Source organism: Hipposideros armiger, unplaced genomic scaffold, assembly GCF_001890085.2.
Source record: "Hipposideros armiger isolate ML-2016 unplaced genomic scaffold, ASM189008v1 scaffold_75, whole genome shotgun sequence".
Taxonomy (NCBI): Eukaryota; Metazoa; Chordata; class Mammalia; order Chiroptera; family Hipposideridae; genus Hipposideros; species Hipposideros armiger.
Genome location: NW_017731425.1, coordinates 662,639 through 679,832, shown reverse-complemented (window position 1 = coordinate 679,832; position 17,194 = coordinate 662,639). Strand labels below are relative to the sequence as shown.

Genomic DNA, 17,194 nt, shown 5'->3' with positions numbered 1-17,194 from the left:
AAAAAAAAAAAAAAAAAAAGAAGTCACTAAACACTGTTGGTATAAAAATAAAAATTTACTGTCCCCTCAAAAGCTAAGAATTTGAGAGGGCCACTCAGTTTTACAAAGTAAATTAAGTTCACATCTGGATGTGACCCGTCTGCTCACAGTGAGCCAAAGAACTGTTGGCTAGCTAGTGAGGTATGTGGCTAAGAAACTTATAGGTAAAATCGCTCCTACAACTTATGAAACAAAACCAAGCAGTTGCCAGTTGATTTGGAGCCACACTCCTCCCGCTCCTGAACAGTGCTACAGACAGTGGGCTTGGACCATGCTGGTTGGTCTACATAGAAGTTCAGAGTAAGAGTAAATGCTTAGAAACTTCTACAGCAATTTGTCACTGCTGTGACACGGATACTTCATACTCAAGTACTGGTCCTCAGTGGATTGGAAATAAAACCTGGTCCCCTCACCCAAGAGAATTTAAGAAGTACTGCCCTAGAGCTCATCTGTGGCCCTGTACCTATCAGTGCTATGCTGTGTCTGCTCACCTTTTCTGGGTGGCCATCTTTTGGGGGTTGAGGGTGGGGCAGGCCAATGACAAAAGAGATAGGCCAGTGTTGTCTGCTCATGCGCTCATCAAACAAGGAGCAGTTATAGTTAAGCAGTAGAGTCATTCAAGTTCAATTCCATGAACCACCAACTCTAAAGGACTGGTCAAACTAACTTGCTGTATTTGGTGTTATAAATGGGACATTCATCAGGAACGTACAGATTCTTTTGGTCAAATGATTTTTAAATTCTATTTTATCAAAGTTCTATGCACTCGTTCAGCAACCACGGAAAACCTCATTTCTGTGTATGTAGGCCAGTTAAATGTTTTCTCCACAGGTTTGATGAGGCTATACTAGTCCCTGAATGGCTGAAGGGGATAGGAGCAAGGGCAGGTAGCAAGTGAAGGTCTGGGATAACTTACTGTTTCTACTGTAAGAGTCAAGAAAGACTAGACCTCAACAGTTCAACTGCAACACTGACAGTAACCCAAATTCTTCTGCACTAAAGGTTTGCAGAACCATCACATCACAAAGACACCACCTAACCAGCCAGCCTTACCCAAGGAATGCAGATCAACGTGACACCAATCACCAGTTATAAAAATCTGCCTCCACAGTAAATCTTTACAACAAACACAACTACTTAAAAGTTAAAGCAGACAATGTTCTTAAACATCAGAAGAATTCTTAGTCCAATGCTACCAGCCTGGAAAAACAGTTCACTTGTACAAAATTCTCACTTAGTCATTCCCACTAAGCCTCTCAAAACAAAGCCAACAAAAATTCAAATGAGTTATTTGAATTCATAAATTCAAGTCAGAGTTTACTCTTAAAAATTAAGAATAAAATCCAAAACAACCCCAAAGCATCTAGCAAAATAATACTTTAAAAAGAGGTATCTTAAGACTCAGGACAAATATAAGCATATAGTCGCTCCATCCATGTTTATAAATGGGCTGCTACACTCACCGAAGCCAAGCACGGCACCTTATCAAGGTTAAAGAACTCGTTAAAGTCAAATTCTCCTGGGGACTGCTCGGGCAAGACGGCATCCCTTGGCACTTCTTGATCAGCAGCAGACTCGTGTGCGAGGATGACCTCCACCTCATGCTCTTCGGCCACTCCTCCATTGCACTCGACTATGCCTGAAAGCAAAACCAGGACAAAAAGAGTCTGATCAAGTGAACTGCTCCAGACTTACTCTGCGGCTTCAGCCATCATCACACATGGAGAGGAGCCGCAGGTGACTTTTAAAGTAGACTTCTTGTGCCGGGTAGAGCATTTGCAACAGTAAAATAGGTCCCTTCCTATGGGAGCGAGAGGAGGAAACAGCCTTAACAAGCCAGAACACCAACATGACAGGAGCAGGACTATGGCCCCTCCTCTGCCCATTCTTCAAGTTTTGTACAGTGTAGTGGATTCTTTTGCTAATGTTTTGGGGTTTTTTTTTAAAGATGATCTTTGCCAGGTCTCTTACTGATTAAAAATGGGACCAAATTAATTTGGCTCTGTCTTCACACGTGTTCTGCAATTTAAGGTATTTATGTGAAACCTAGCACGAGGGCAATTTTCACTTGCCTACAGGTTGGTTGTTCATCCTTCAAGGCAAAGCTCAAATGTCACCTCCTCTAGGAAGCCTGCCCTTAGCTACCCATTTTTATCCTACCAAGCAAAATTGATCATAGCCTTCTCTATAATCATTGTGTTATGTATCAGAGTACTTATCATACTGTATTACAGTAACTGTTTGGTGAGACTGAGCTCTTTGAGGGCAGGTACCCTGCTCTAATCAGCTTTGATTTACTCTGTATTGCCTGGTATGTTTAAAACTCAGTAATGTTTGGTTGTTGTTAGGATGGGAAGGTAATAGCTAAGTGAAGCTACCAAGAACTAATGTTTAGGAATCTAACATCTTAGTTTTAGCCAGAGTATAGGCAAGCAAAATCCGTAGGATTAAATAAGTGCATTGAAAGATACTAGGCATTCAACTTTTCAATCTGAAGAAGAGAACTCCCAAAGCCCCTATGTAAGAGCTGCCTGTAGTTTCAAGGTCACAACAAACATGAAGCTCTCCTAGAAAAAAAAGCATCAAAGCCTGGACTCAGCCATTCTCAGAAATCTCCAACAGTTACCGTAGCCTTGATATTAATCAGCCAGGATGTTCTAGACCAGGGGTTGGCAAACAGCGGCTTATGAGCCCCACGCGGCTCTTTGGATACATACATGTGGCTCTGAAGTAAAATTGAAAGTGAAAATAAAATTATCATAGTTTCATTTATAAAAATTTTAAAGGATATTTTTCACATAATGGTGATTTTATTTGTTTTATGGCTCTCGAATAATTTTTAAATTGTTGTGAGGGACAGGATTGGCTCTTCTGTCTCAAAAGTTTGCCGACTCCTGTTCTAGACCGAGAGAGGCTAAATGCTATCACCTGCACTGACATTCCAATAACACTTCCAAGAGCAAAGCAGGACTATGACAACTGAAAGGTTAAGTGGCATACTTACCCCAGGTCTGTATGGTTGAAGTGGCAGAAGCTTCAACCACAGGACACCCACCCATGCTCTACCACCACGCTCTGTGTGTAAGTCAGCACTGCTCCTCCACAGGGGTGCCTGCCACCCAAAAACCCTGAGCCTTCTGAGGGCCTAAGGCAACCAGTGAGATGGACCTTTGTGAGCCCCCGGCGAGGCAAGTCAGCCTCTCCAGTGGTCGGTCAGCACATGCTTACTGCCAACCACCAGAGGCAAATGCTATTCCTCAAAGACTTACATTTAAACTACAATGACTGCTTTGGTAGAGGTATTATCCTTACTTTACAAAGAAACTAAGCCCTAGAAAAAGCAAACAACTTAATAACCTAATCAATGCCAAGTTTGTGTCTTTTCCACTATAGCAGTGCTTCTCCCTGACCCACTTTGCCCACCAGAACCTGCCTGCCCACTTCAGGACTTACAAGCAACATATATTTTGCTGCAGTTTTGTTTCCCAACTTAACGATGGGAGCCAGAAGAATCTATATATACATGGCTCATCCATTTACAAAAAAATTTTAATATTTTTCCTATCCACTTTAATTCTGTATTGAGATGGGGACATCTCTTAACAGATGAATGGCTTTTGCAAGTAGGAAGAGTGCCCCACATGCAATTTTATGCAGCTTCAAGCTCTCTGGAAAGCAAACTGGGCCTGACAACTGAGAGTGGATACAAATAGGAATATGCACTAGCAGACAAACATTAACGGGCCACTTATTATGATAGACTCAAAAGCCAGTGATCCAGGAAAGATAACCAGAGGCAAGTTTTTTTACATTTCATATATTTTCATTAGAGAGGATGCAAATTAAAATTTCCTTTTCTATCAATAACTGTTTTCCTGTTCTACATAACTTTTTCCTGGTCACAAGTGTAATACATATTCAAATTGTTTCATTCACCACCATATATACATCACTTAGCACTGGGCCCTGTATAGAGTGGGTGCTCAATACATATCTGTTTTAAAATCATACAGGCAAGGAACACATTTGTCTTGCTCAGTGCTATACTCCCAGACTAGCATGTGCCTGCAAAGAACTGCAGAATGATAAGTTCAGTGGGAAGCTGGAACAGACACAAAAATGGACTAAAAGGCACTCACCATCCCTCCCCCTTTTTTCATTCTTGCAGCCGAGATGAAACTACAGGGTACCTATTTTTCTTAAATACAGTTGCTAAGACAGCCTACGGACCTTTTCCAAGTAACTGATGGGTGAGTGAACCAAGACCCCTGGATTCTACCCGAGGCTCTGCCATGAAATCTGTGTGACAGGGTCTCAGGTTGTCACCTCTTTCCAGGCCTGTCTCTCTTTGCATCTGTAAGGTGAGGAGGTGACACCACTGATATATCTCACTCCTCTTGGCCTCTCCACTTGTTGATACAAGAATGGTTAAAATTCAGATTTCATTTCAGTGAAGAAAAATATGCTTTTCTCACCAGAAGCCTGATCTGCATCATTAGGAAAAAAGACATTTGCTGGTGCTGCTTTAGTCTAATCGAGAATGAGACAAAGGCATATCTCAAAGGCAATTTAATAGCAAAGTCTCCCAAGTTACCCATCAATTTCCTGCATCACCTTAGGGAAGAAAGTTTAACAACATAAGATAATGGTAATGTCTCTGTATTTTAAAGATTGTGCAAAAAAGGAAAGTAAATTGATTTCTCCCTTCTTTCTCTTAAATAAATCCGATTAGCTTATTTCTGCTTAAATATATTTCAGCTTCACAATTTTAAAGTCGCATTGATTCAACACTCATGTATTAAAAGCTTTCTCTTTTTGTTGCCTAGTCTCTGCCAAAAGATTTTTTCCAACTAAACTTGAAGGCTGTAAGGAACTAGAATTTACTGAATAACTGTCCCCAAGAGGCTGAGCTCTGATCTTCGATACTAAAAGTAACCCTCAAAATAATAAAGTATTGTCTTCACCTTACAAAGAAACAGGCCCACCTGTTAAGAGTTTTATCAAAGATTATCTTTTTTCTAAGCAGCAGCCTCAGAACTCAAAACCCAGACTAGCCCACCTGGCTCTTCAATGTTTCTTCCCAAGACCATCGGCCCAAGGCTAGCCACCTCACAGCCAGGTTACTGCCCTGAAAACGACTAATGAGGCCCCCACTCTGCATCTGGCACTTCTCATACATTTAGCTCTGTTTTCTTCAGTTTAGCAAGGGAGACACCTAACCTTATCTCACAGCTCAGAAAACTGAGTTTGGGAGATGCCAAGTCACCTAGGAAGGTCTAACACCTGGTGAAGAAGGTGGGACCTGAAGCATAAAAGCATCTTGACTCTTCACCACTTATTTCCCTAGTATCCACAGACAAGTCACTTATGCCCCCTGTGCCTCCAACTGCTCATCTCTAAGATGGGCATAAAAGTACCTAGTTCACAGAGTTGTTAGAAGGATTATATAGACAAAATGCTTACCACTGTGTCTAGCACATAAAGTGTGCTCAATAAATGAGACCCCTCATTATTTCTACCATGTTCCTTATCTCAGGGGAACCCTCTCGTGTACACAGTGCTCTTAACAGGGTAATGTGAGACGTTTCTGTTTAGCAGCAGACACAAGTTGGGGAGACAGTATACCATCCCAAAGGTTTTACTGACCTTCCTTCACAGAGGCTGTCCGTCGCCTTGTTCTTTTTCTCCCTTTGTGATCTTCTTCCAGTATCTTATCATCAAAGCCAGTCAGCTCAATGGTTTCAGACTGACTTGTGGGTCCAGCTGAGAACCATTCTGGTTCTTCTTCTGTATAGGAATCGTTTCTTCTACGTTCACCAAAGACACGCTTACTATCCCCAAACTCCCTCTGGAAAATACATAATACAAGATAAAAAATAAGATTCTACTTAAGGCATTTTTACCTCAATCAAGGCCCTGATGAATTAAGTAATGCTCAACAGTGCAATGAAGAGACTATGCTGTAGAACTGAAGCTGCTCCCGGCCCCACCCAGCTCTCTCAATTGCTCCCTATGTGGCTTAAGAATGAATGGGCTGTGTTCATCCAGGATCTCAAAGTAACCTAGTATAAATCAAGTGAATATTGAGTCCCTACGTACACGAGGTGCCAAAAGATTTAGAAACAAACCCTGAAACGCTTGTCCTTGTAGTCCCTCTCTCGGTCTCTGTCTCTCAAGTCCCGCAGGTCCTTATCGTTAAGACGGTGATCTTTTTCAAAGGTCCTAGCAGAGATTATCCTCCCACTGCCAATCCTTCGTCCACCAAGCAAGCGCAGCCCATCACTGTCTTTCTCCAATGGGCTTCCTGAGCGCCGGGAGCTAACAGCAGCTGTCACATGGCAGCCCCCTCCAAAGCTTCGTCTCTGTGGGCTGAGAACAACATCTAAGTCATCTTCTTTCACGCGCTCTCGTGGATCTGCAAAGATGTCAGAAAGAGAAAGATAAGTAAACCAGCAAGGGCATTTTTCCTCTCTAGGTGGCATGTCCACCACTGGTGGTGGTAGGGGTATTGGAAAAGAGTCACTACTAAAAGCTACAGAGTAACATGTACGTTACATATTTAAATAAGACTGAGTCTTCTGTTTTTCTCTTTGGAGCAATAAATGTATTTCATAATAATGATTTTCCATGGTTAGTCTCCTCAATCACTTTAGTTTGACTAAGTCCTTACCTATGTCATTATTAGCAAATGTTTTATCACATAAACCATAGTAGGTGTATTTCAAAACAGGGCCAGCCGAGTGGCTCAGTTGGTTAAGAGCTCACTCAAGAGTGTGAGCTCTGAGCAACAGTGGTTCAAGTCCCAGCCTGAGCTGAGCTGCTGCTGAGCTGCCAACAGGTGGCAGGATGGCTCAGCTAAAAAAAAAAACAAAGAAAAACGATAATATGGTACACTTAATGTACAGTCTAGTGTAGGTAAATGATATTTCAATAGGGGCCGGCTGAGTGGCTCAATTGGTTAAGAGTTTGCTCAAGGGTTTGAGCTCTGAGCAACAGTGGTTCGATGCCCAGCCCAAGCTGAGCAGCCGCTGAGCTGCCAACAGGTGGCAGGATGGCTCAGCTAAAAAAAAAAAAAATAATAATTTTTAAAAAAAAGGTATTTCAATGAAGGTGTAAGAAAAATACATGTCACCACACAAAAATTTTTCCTAGGAAAACCAGAAAACTGAAGGTAAGTCCAAGGGAGAGAAACCTCTTTTAATATTCTCACCAGAAACAGTTCCTAAAATGTTTCGATGTGTGCTTTTCCAGAATTTCCATGCAGTGTCTCAGTTTTTTCCAAACAAGCTATAACATGAACAGTTATATATAACTTGGTAAACACATCTACAACATATTTTTATAGATGAACAATGTAGTACTGATACATAATACTCAACCTATTTCTACTGCTGGATATTTAGGTTGCTTCTAAGTTTTCACCATTTTAATGAAGTCTGTGGCACATCTTTTTTTTTTTTTTTGAGATTTTTTTTTTTAATTGGGGAATTGGGGGGAGGAGAACACACAAATTGCTGTTTTGTTCTTCAGTCTAGTTGTGGAGGACGTTGCTTCACTAGCCCATGTTGGTATTATCATTGCGCTCTTCCCGGGTGAGGCAGATCGGTCGCTGGTCATTGTTCAGCCGCTCACAATGGCTCCTGGTAGCTCACACCAGCTACCAGCCACTTACGCTGGCTGCCAGCCACTCACGTAGCTCACAGCAGCCCACTGCAGCCCTGTTACAGGCTACGCCATTGCCAGGGACTCACAGTAGCCCAGCTCCAGGTTGAGCTGTTGTTCATCATCTTAGCTGTAGAGGGCGAGCGTCACTGGCCCTCTTATGTGGGATCCGAACCACAGCCCTGCTGCTCAGAGCTGGTGCTCCCAAGCGAGCTCTTAACCAACTGAGCCACTCGGCCGGCCCTGGCGCATCTTTAATGATTGTTAGAATATACATTACTGAGCTAAGTGTACTAATAGATTCTGTGTAGAAGGATCTTATAGCTCAAACAATCTTCTTTGCTCAGTTCTGAATTTATGATGGATTGTCTTCCTATCTTAAAAGGCATTCCTCTTGCAATAAGTTCCTTGACTAGTTTTTATATTGCCAGGTCCCCATTTCACTCTTCAATATCTTTTCTAGTTTAAAGGGGTAAAGGTATGGAAAATCAAACTTGACTCCAGTCTCAAACCATATCTAAACCTTGTATTCAGATCACAATCCATTAAGAATTGCCAGAGCTGGGCCGGCCATTCTGAGAACAGCTTTTATGTTCTCTACCACATCTAAATCAGTTATCCATGTCATCAGTACTTTTAATTTAAAAGCTCACAGCCTAATACAGTCTACTTGCCTCTGCTATACAGGAAGGCTATAATTTTATTCAGCTAATTTGGAAAAATCCAATTGGTAAATCAGTTTCCTGAAAAAGACACTTTGCCCCAATGCATAAAACTCTAGCAGGTAAGGGCCGGCCGAGTGGCTCAGTTGGTTAAGAGCTCGCTCAAGAGTTTTGAGCTCTGAGCAACAGCGGTTCGAGTCCAGCCCGAGCTGAGCAGCTGCTGAGCTGCCAATAGGTAGCAGGATGGCTCAGCTAAAAAAGAAAAAAAAAAAAGAAAAACTCTAGCAGGTAAAAATGAAGGCGCAGCAAAGAGCATTGTCTGCAAAATTCCTACCCCGACTTCCGAGTGACCACATGCTCACCTACTATCCTGCGCACCAGGGAAGGCCGGTCTGTATCCAACTCTTTCTTCACACTTTCCACTGGTGAGCTCCGCCCTGAAGCTGGGTAAAGAGAGGCATGCCACTTCTCGGGGTCCCAGACACCATCACTACAAGTCAAAGGGTACCAACAGTTAGCATTTGCACCCATAAACTACATATGTAGTCTAATTTCTGAACGTCAAGTAATAAATTATGGAAACCCCTTTCCAATATAAACTTCACGGTTGGGCCAGCCGAGTAGTGCGTTGGTTAAGAGCTGGCTTGGGACGCCAGAGGGCCCTGGTTCGGATCCCACATATGAGGGCCAGTGACACTGCCCTCTACAGCTAAGATGCTGAACAACAGCTCAACCTGGAGCTGGGCTGCCATGAGTCGCCAGTGACGGCGTAGGCTGCAGCCACTGCTGTAGTGGGTTGCCATGGGCTACCGTGTGTGGCCAGCAGCCAGCGTGAGCGGCCAGTAGCTGCCGTGAGCGGCCATCCAGAAGCTGGCGACTGATCTGCCTCGCCCGGGAAGAGCGCAATGATGGTGCCAACTTGGGCCAATGAAGCAACGTCCTCCACAACTAGACTGAAGAACAAAACGACAGCAACTTGTCTGTTCCCCTTTCCCCAATTCCCTAGCGCTGTTCCCATCCCCCAATTCCCCAATAAAAATCTTTAAAAAAAACAAAACAAAAAACTTCACGGTTGCCATTAGAATGGTTATCTCTTTTAAGATGAAAATAAAAGCAACTATTAATTAATACTTTGTTCTTGTTCACATAACACCAGTAGTCACTTGAAAACCAGTGGTCTGTGTATAAACGAAACATTGAGACCACAAACCTTGGGGTGCGTATGGAGTACAGTAACTATGCCTGTACTACACAAAGACGATGGCTCCACTAACACTGATTGCTCTGTGTTTACTAAGGGTTAGTATAAGGGAAGAAAAACCTCTTAATCCTCTCACTAGAAGTTAACTCCTAGAATGCCTGCTGTGTATTTTTCTAGAATTTCTACACAGTCTCAGTTTTTCCTATAAGCAGGATAGACAATTCTTAAGAACTTAAAATGTGTAGTTTGGGTTTTGTTTCTCCCTCTCTAATGATGGGGGGCAGATGGTACAGTGTGAAGAGCACCTTTGGAGCTTGTGGGACTGAACTGTATCTCTGCCATCACCACCAGGAACATCCTGAAAAGTTACTGAGCTATGTCCTTTAGTCTTCTGCAGGAAGGACTTCCCCAACCCTGTATCAGACCAGGCTGCACTGTACTCTGCACTTGTTTTTCATAAACTCTTATGAGTATTTGACTGTATCCTTCCACAGATCAATGTTCCATGAAGGCAGTACTTGACAGCACCTGGCATAGTATTTGCCACGTGGCAGGTAACAACTGAACTTTATTTTATTTTATTTTATTGGGGAACAGCCACGGTCAATGATTATACATTGCTTTCATGCTACAGTGGCATAGTTGACTCTTTTAAGGAGGGCACAGCTCACAGTGGCCCATGTGGGGACTGAACTGTCAACTTTGGGGTTATCAGCACCACGCTCTAACCAACTGAGCTAACCCCTCCAACTGAACATTTCTTTTTCTTTTTTTTAAAGATTTTATTGGGGAAATGGGAGAGGGAACAGCGTTGGGGAATCCGGGAAGGGGAACAGATAAGTTGCTGCCCTTTTGTTCTTCAGTCGAGTTGTGGAGGACGTCGCTTCACTGGCCCATGTTGGTATTATCATTGTGCTCCTCCCAGCTGAGGCAGATCGGTCGCGGGCCTCTGGACGGCTGCTCACAGTGGCTCTTGGCAGCTCATGCTGGCTGCCAGCTACACACGGTAGCTTATGGCAGCCCACTGCAGCAGGGGACTGCAGCCTACGCTGTCACCAGTGACTCACAGCAGCCCAGCTCCAGGTTGAGCTGTTGTTCACCATCTTAGCTGTAGAGGGCAGTGTCACTGGCCCTCATGTGGGATCAGAACCGGGGCCCTGCTGCTCAGAGCTAGCGTCCCAAGCCAGCTCTTAACCAGCGCAACACTCGGCCGGCCCCCAACTGAACATTTCTTTTTTTTTTTTTTTTAAAGATTTTATTGGGAAATTGGGAGAGGGAAACAGTTTTGGGGAATTGGGGAAGGGGAGCAGACAAGTTGCTGTTCTTTGGTTCTTCACTCTAGCTGTGGAGGATGTCGCTTCACTGGCCCATGTTGGTATTATCATTGTGCTCTTCCCGGGTGAGGCAGATTGGTCGCCGGCCTCTGGACGGCTGCTCACGGCGGCTCTTGGCAGCTCACACCAGCTGCTGGCCACTCACGCAGGCTGCTGGCCACACATGGTAGCTCATGGCAGCCCACTGCAGCAGGGTTGCAGCCTACACCGTCACCAGCGACTCAACGGCATCCCAGCTCCAGGTTGAGCTGTTTTTCACCATCTTAGCTGTAGAGGGCAGTGTCACTGGCCCTCATGTGGGATCTGAACCGGGGTCCTGCTGTACAGAACTGGCATCCCAAGCCAGCTCTTAACCAATGCGCCACTCGGCTGGCCCCCAACTGAACATTTCTTAAGTGAGTCAACCTCTCAGTCTCAAACTCCTCACAATAAAGGAGATATTACCTAGTGTGGTTGTAGGAACTGCTTGGAGATTAAGAACCCAACAAATTTTAATACTCTGAGAGAAGAGCAACAGCAGAATGAGAAGCTCTTTCCTCTGCTCTCTATTTTTATTACTATTACTAGGCACAATGTGTCCGCCTCAGAATAAAAATGAATGTGTGTGCCCACAATAACTTTATTTTATCCCAAGAAGAAAGAGTTGTAACAAAAAAATTCAACTTGATGCATAAAAAAGCTTTACAGCTTTAATGGAAAACCAAACCAAACCAAACCAAACCTCAGGCTATCTGAGACTTACCAAAAAATACTAACCAACTGGAATAGCCATTATTCAAGTATCACCTTCAGGGGAAAGTGGTGAGACCAGATTTAGCAACCTTCTCAACCATCCATATACAAAATAACGAGTATGTCCTATTCTACCAACACATTAAACACAATATATACTTCGTATGGTAAAAATGTGGGCCAATATGAACCTTCTACCTTGGTAATTAAAAAGTGACCTTAAAGTCTTAAGGTAACAGTAAGAAATGCAATGTAGAGTTATTGTAAGAGATTTACAGACCATTTTTAGCTATAGTATTCTCAAACCAAAGCCTTCCACCTCTTATGAAGGAGCCCATGAGTCTTTAGTTTGGGGGAGTTGGGCGGGGGGGGGGGGGGGCGGAGCACAGATTAACGGCTGAGACTTCCTGATCACCCTACCCGGGCAGACCCTTGAGAAAGGACCCTGAAAGCAGTGCAAAAAACACTGGGGAGAGAAAAGACCCTGGTGAGGACTCCTGTGTTCAAGTCTTAATTCTGCTTACTATGTGCCTTTACCCAAGTCATTTTCTAGTTTGAGTTTCTTCACTAGTTAGTTGAAAGAGAACTGGTTTAGTTGTCCTTAGAGTCCCTTGTAGTTCAAATCTTTTAATCGATGTAAAGCTAATTAATAACAAAACTGATAAGGATAATGCAGTGAGATGCTAGCCATGTTCATATATTTATGCTGAAGCCCAATGTCAATACCCCTGAAGTCTCCCCACTCATAATTGTACCAAAAAGCTCCAAAACAATACAATTCCTAATTTATCATGTTTGATGTAATAAAAAGCTGAATAGAAGCAACCACCATACCTGTCGTATTTTTCAGAGAGGCATGAAGGCCTTTGTTTGGAATGAGGGCGTTCTTTTATATCCAAAAGCTCCTCCTAGAAAGAGAAATCAAATGTGATTCTGAAGAGTATTTCACACACTTTCAACTTATTTCTGTTTTTAGTAATTGTCTACCTTAAGCATTTCACACATTTCTTATTTATACTTTGGCTTATTCAAAAATGGACTAGTCAGTTCAAGGTTCTTACAAGACACTCAAACAGAACAGGCAAATAACAGTGATCAGCTTCTTGCTAAGACATTCTCTCATAAATTGCTGTCCAATAATATATTCCACAACACTGAGTGCTTATTAAGGCATGGAAGCTTGAGGCTTACATAAAACCTCCAGCTAATGTTACTCTTAAATGATATTAGATGCCAATTTACAAGGAGATAGTTGTTTTAATATTAAGTTGCAAGAAAAAAAAGGACCCACATACCATTTATCTGATTTGCCTGTTAACATTTTCCCCTATTTGCTGTAGCATTTGAACTCGCTATATGTAACTTTCTTTTGAACCATTTAAGAGAAGACTGTATAAGTCATGGTCCCTCACCCCTAAATACTTCAGTGCCTATTTTCTAAAAATGAGGATATTCTTTCACAGCCTCTTATCTAGTCTTGTGAGAGAATAAAGCCCTATAGAAAATGATTTGAGTGACTATTTTTCCATTCTCCCAAGGATTACAATTGGCCAGTATAATTTTAGATGCACAGGAGAGCAGCAAATCCATTACATATAATGGATGCCTTAGGGCATAAGGGCTTACTTCTGCAGGACCTGGTTGAGAACTGTCAGTTTTATATAACCAAGTATCAATAATACTTTAATCTACCCCTCCAGATTCCAACTTTGTCAGTTGACCCAATAATATCCTCTATATATTTTTTTTAGCCTCCAACACAAAATCCAGTCTAGAATCAGATAGTAATAGTTGTCGTGTCTCTTTGGACTCTAATCAGGAACATTTCTATAGCTTCTTTTGTCTTTATGACTGACATTTCTAAACACTACAGCCTTTTTTATTTTTAAAGAGAACTTTGATCATTATGGGTTTGTCTAATGTTTTCTCATGATTAGATTGGACTAAGCAACTCTGAAGCAGAATACTGACCTAAGAGATGCTGTGTCTGTCTCAAAGCATCATCATCTCTGGACGCCCATGATGGCCATCTGCCCCTTACTAGTGATGTTAATTTTGACCACTTGGTTAAGGTGATCCCCAGTTTCTCTACTGTTCAGCTACTACTTTCTCTCTTGTAATTAGTATGCAATCTGTAGGGAGATGCTTTAAAATCATCCAATGTCCCGGTCTTCATCAAAATTTCCCCCTAAATTTAGCATCTATTGATGACTCTTGCCCAAACCAATCTTGATTTTCCAACTCTAGGCCTCTCTCCACATTTACCAGTCAGCACTTGGCATTCCACTCTAAATACAAGCCCTCCATTCTCCCCCATTTATTTACCTATTCATTATTGGCAAAGGCTCACAGATTCCTAGTTTTTCCAATGGTCTATAATTTATTATGTCCTTAATTATTTTGGTGCTCATATTGGGAGCCTTAGACTTCGAGCTGGCTCCTGTATCCTTTTGACTTGCCTCATCATTTTTTACTTTCTGTTTTATTTTGTACCCATCCTGTCCTAGCCCTTGAATCGACCATTTTTATGAGAAATCTCAGTTCCTTTAAGTGGAATGATATATGAAACCAAGATCTGGAAACTGGGTATCCTCATTTGCTTCTAGGCCCTATCAGCATAACTAGGAAATATGTACATTTATGTATGCGCACGCGCATGCGTGCGCGCGCACACACACACACACACACACCTGTTCAAATACGTGCATTTACACAAATACCATCGCCTCCCTTTTATACACATCTAAATACTTTCATAATAAAGGAAAAAAAGCAATTCCCAAACTTTTAGTACCAGTAAAATGCTGCAACTGCCTTACAAAAAAGCATATACCACTGTGCTGTGACTTCTGCAATACCCCCCAATCACATGCCTCACAACAGAATGCTTGCTGCTTTTTTGACCACTGCTTCCCAAATTTTGGGGTAAATATGGAGGCACAGATGTACTCTCTCAGCCTAGAGGAAACACTGCACATAAGCATGCCATGAATTCACTGTGTCTTCAGACACGTGAAGCATCTAAATGTTTTCTCCATGATCGCAAAATGCACTAGGACTGAATGACATTTTAGTTTTAAATCCTGACTGTCAGGCATTTGCATTTATTTAGGATTTATTTATAATTATGTCATTTTTTGGACAGAAATACCTAGAAAAATTTAGAAGTCTGAAATGAAAGACGAGAGTCCAGTGAAATTTTCAGGACAAACATAGTGTCAGAGGTGCAAGGGTGACACAAATTTGGTGGTGGGACAAGCAGGCGTGACGAAGATGGACCAACAGTAGTTATGATAGCAGATATTACAATAGAGAAACCCTAAGGACAGGAGGGCTTAAAACATTTTCCAGTAGAAACAGGGAAGACCTTGCAATATAGGAAATACTTATACATACACTACGGAAAAAAAGACTGCAAAGCAATTTCTGCTATTAGATACAACCCAAAGATTATTACATATTCCCTTACTCCACCATCCTCAAATCCAAATGTTAAACTAAGAACCGAAGCATACTATTAAGCCAAGGACAATATATTTCATACTTAAATATGTATATTCTCAATCACAAGTTTCTAAACAATGAAGGTTTGTTTGAAACTTTTAACCCTAAAAGACAATAGAGAGCCCAAGTAATAGGTGTTCTCTCTTTACCTTTTTTTCTCCTTTTCAGCTTTCTGCTGAAACTCTAATTTTATCTATTCATTTAGAAGTCAACTGGGAAAGATTAACATTTTAACACAGCAACAAAACATATAGGAGTAAATGCTGTATTTGTGGTGATCACAAAAATATTTTTAAAAAGGTAACAAAAGCCTTACAAACAGGGCAATGAGGAGATGAAGGAGAGATGACAACTGAATGTAATATGGTGGGCCGGACAAGTGGCGCGATGGTTAAGAACTAGCTTGGGACGTCAGAGGGCCCCGGTTCGGATCCCACATATGAGGGCCAGTGACACTGCCCTCTGCAGCTAAGATGCTGAACAAGAGCTCGACCTGGAGCTGAGCTGCCGTGAGTCGCCGGCGACGGTGTAAGCTGCAGCCCCTGCTGCAGTGGGTTGCCATGGGCTACCGTGTGTCGCCAGCAGCCAGCGTGAGCGGCCAGCAGCCACAGTGAGCGGCCGTCCAGAAGTCGGCGACTGATCTGCCTCGCCTGGGAAGAGCGCAATGATGGTGCCAACTTGGGGCAGTGAAGCAACGTCCTCCACAACTAGACTGAAGAACAAAACGACAGCAACTTGTGTGTTCCCCTTCCCCCAATTTCCAGCGCTGTTCCCATCTCTCAATTCCCCAATAAAAAAAATCTTAAAAAAAAAAAAAGTAATATGGTATCCTGGATAGAATCCTGGAAGAAAAAATGGGGGTTAGTTTAAAAATAAGGAAATGTGAACAAAGTGGGGACTTTAGTTAATAACAATGTATTTGTTAATTGTAACAAATGTACCACACCAAAACATTAGTAGTAGGGATACTGGGTAAGGGATATATAGGAACTCTCTACTATGTTCCCAATTTTTCTGTAAATCTAAAGCTGTTCTACAAAAATAAAGTTTTTTTAAACCATATACAAAAATTAACTCAAAATGTATCAAAGACCTAAATATAAGAGTGATAACTATGAAATTCTTAGGAGAAAACATAGGTGTAAATCTTTATGACCTTGGATTAAGCAATGTTTCTTAGCTATGACACCAAAAGCATAAGCACCAAAGGAAAAAAAAATAGATAAATTGGACTTCAAATTTAGAAACTCTGACACTATTAAGAAAAAGACAACCGCCAGAATAGGGAAAAATAAATCATATATGGTAGTCCCCCCCTACACATGGTTTCCCTTTCTGTGGTTTCAGTGACCTCTAGTCAACTGTGGTCCGAAAATATTAAACAGAAAATTCTATAAATAAACAATTCATAAGTTTTAAACTGAGTAGTATGATGAAATCTCAAGCCATCCTGCCTGGGACAGTCATCATCTCTTTGTCCAGCATATCCACACTGTTCGCACTGTATGGTAAGATATTTTGAGAGACACTACATTCATGTAACTTTTATTACAGTATATTGTTATAATAATTGTTCTATGTTATTATTACTGTTAATTTCTTACTGAGCTTAATTTATAAGTTACACTTTATTATAAGTATGTATGTACAGGAAAAAACATAGTATATGTAGGGTTTGGTACTATCCATGGTTTAAGGCATCCTTTGGGGGTACCATAGTAACCTCTGCAGGTAATGAGTAGGGTGGGGAGCTACTATATCTGATAAGGGTCTAGTATCCAGAATATAGAGAGAACTCATACAACTCAACAACAAAAAGACAACAACCCAATTTAAAAACAGGTACAAGATTTCAATAGTTTTTTCTCCAAAGATCATACACAAATGGCTAACAAGCACATGAAAGATGTTCAACGTCATTAGGAAAATGCAACTCAAAACCACAGTGAGGGCCGGCCGAGTGGCGCTATGGTTAAGAACTGGCTTGGGACGCCAGAGGGCCCCGGTTCGGATCCCACATATGAGGGCCAGTGACACTGCCCTCTACAGCTAAGATGCTA

General features: G+C 42.0%; 1 protein-coding gene across 7 annotated transcripts in view; it reads right to left on the bottom strand.

The window, feature by feature from the left end:
• Positions 1 to 17,194, bottom strand: part of EIF4ENIF1 (eukaryotic translation initiation factor 4E nuclear import factor 1) — a 45,488-nt gene that overhangs the window by 21,417 nt on the left and 6,877 nt on the right. For all 7 annotated transcript variants that reach the window (XM_019643075.1, XM_019643078.1, XM_019643079.1 and 4 more), the window contains exons 3-7: positions 12,465 to 12,538; positions 8,726 to 8,853; positions 6,168 to 6,454; positions 5,686 to 5,887; positions 1,503 to 1,678 (exon numbers count right to left, since the gene is read on the bottom strand). In XM_019643075.1, the coding sequence (XP_019498620.1) occupies positions 1,503 to 1,678; positions 5,686 to 5,887; positions 6,168 to 6,454; positions 8,726 to 8,853; positions 12,465 to 12,538 (867 nt within the window). The remainder of the gene's footprint in view (positions 1 to 1,502; positions 1,679 to 5,685; positions 5,888 to 6,167; positions 6,455 to 8,725; positions 8,854 to 12,464; positions 12,539 to 17,194) is intronic.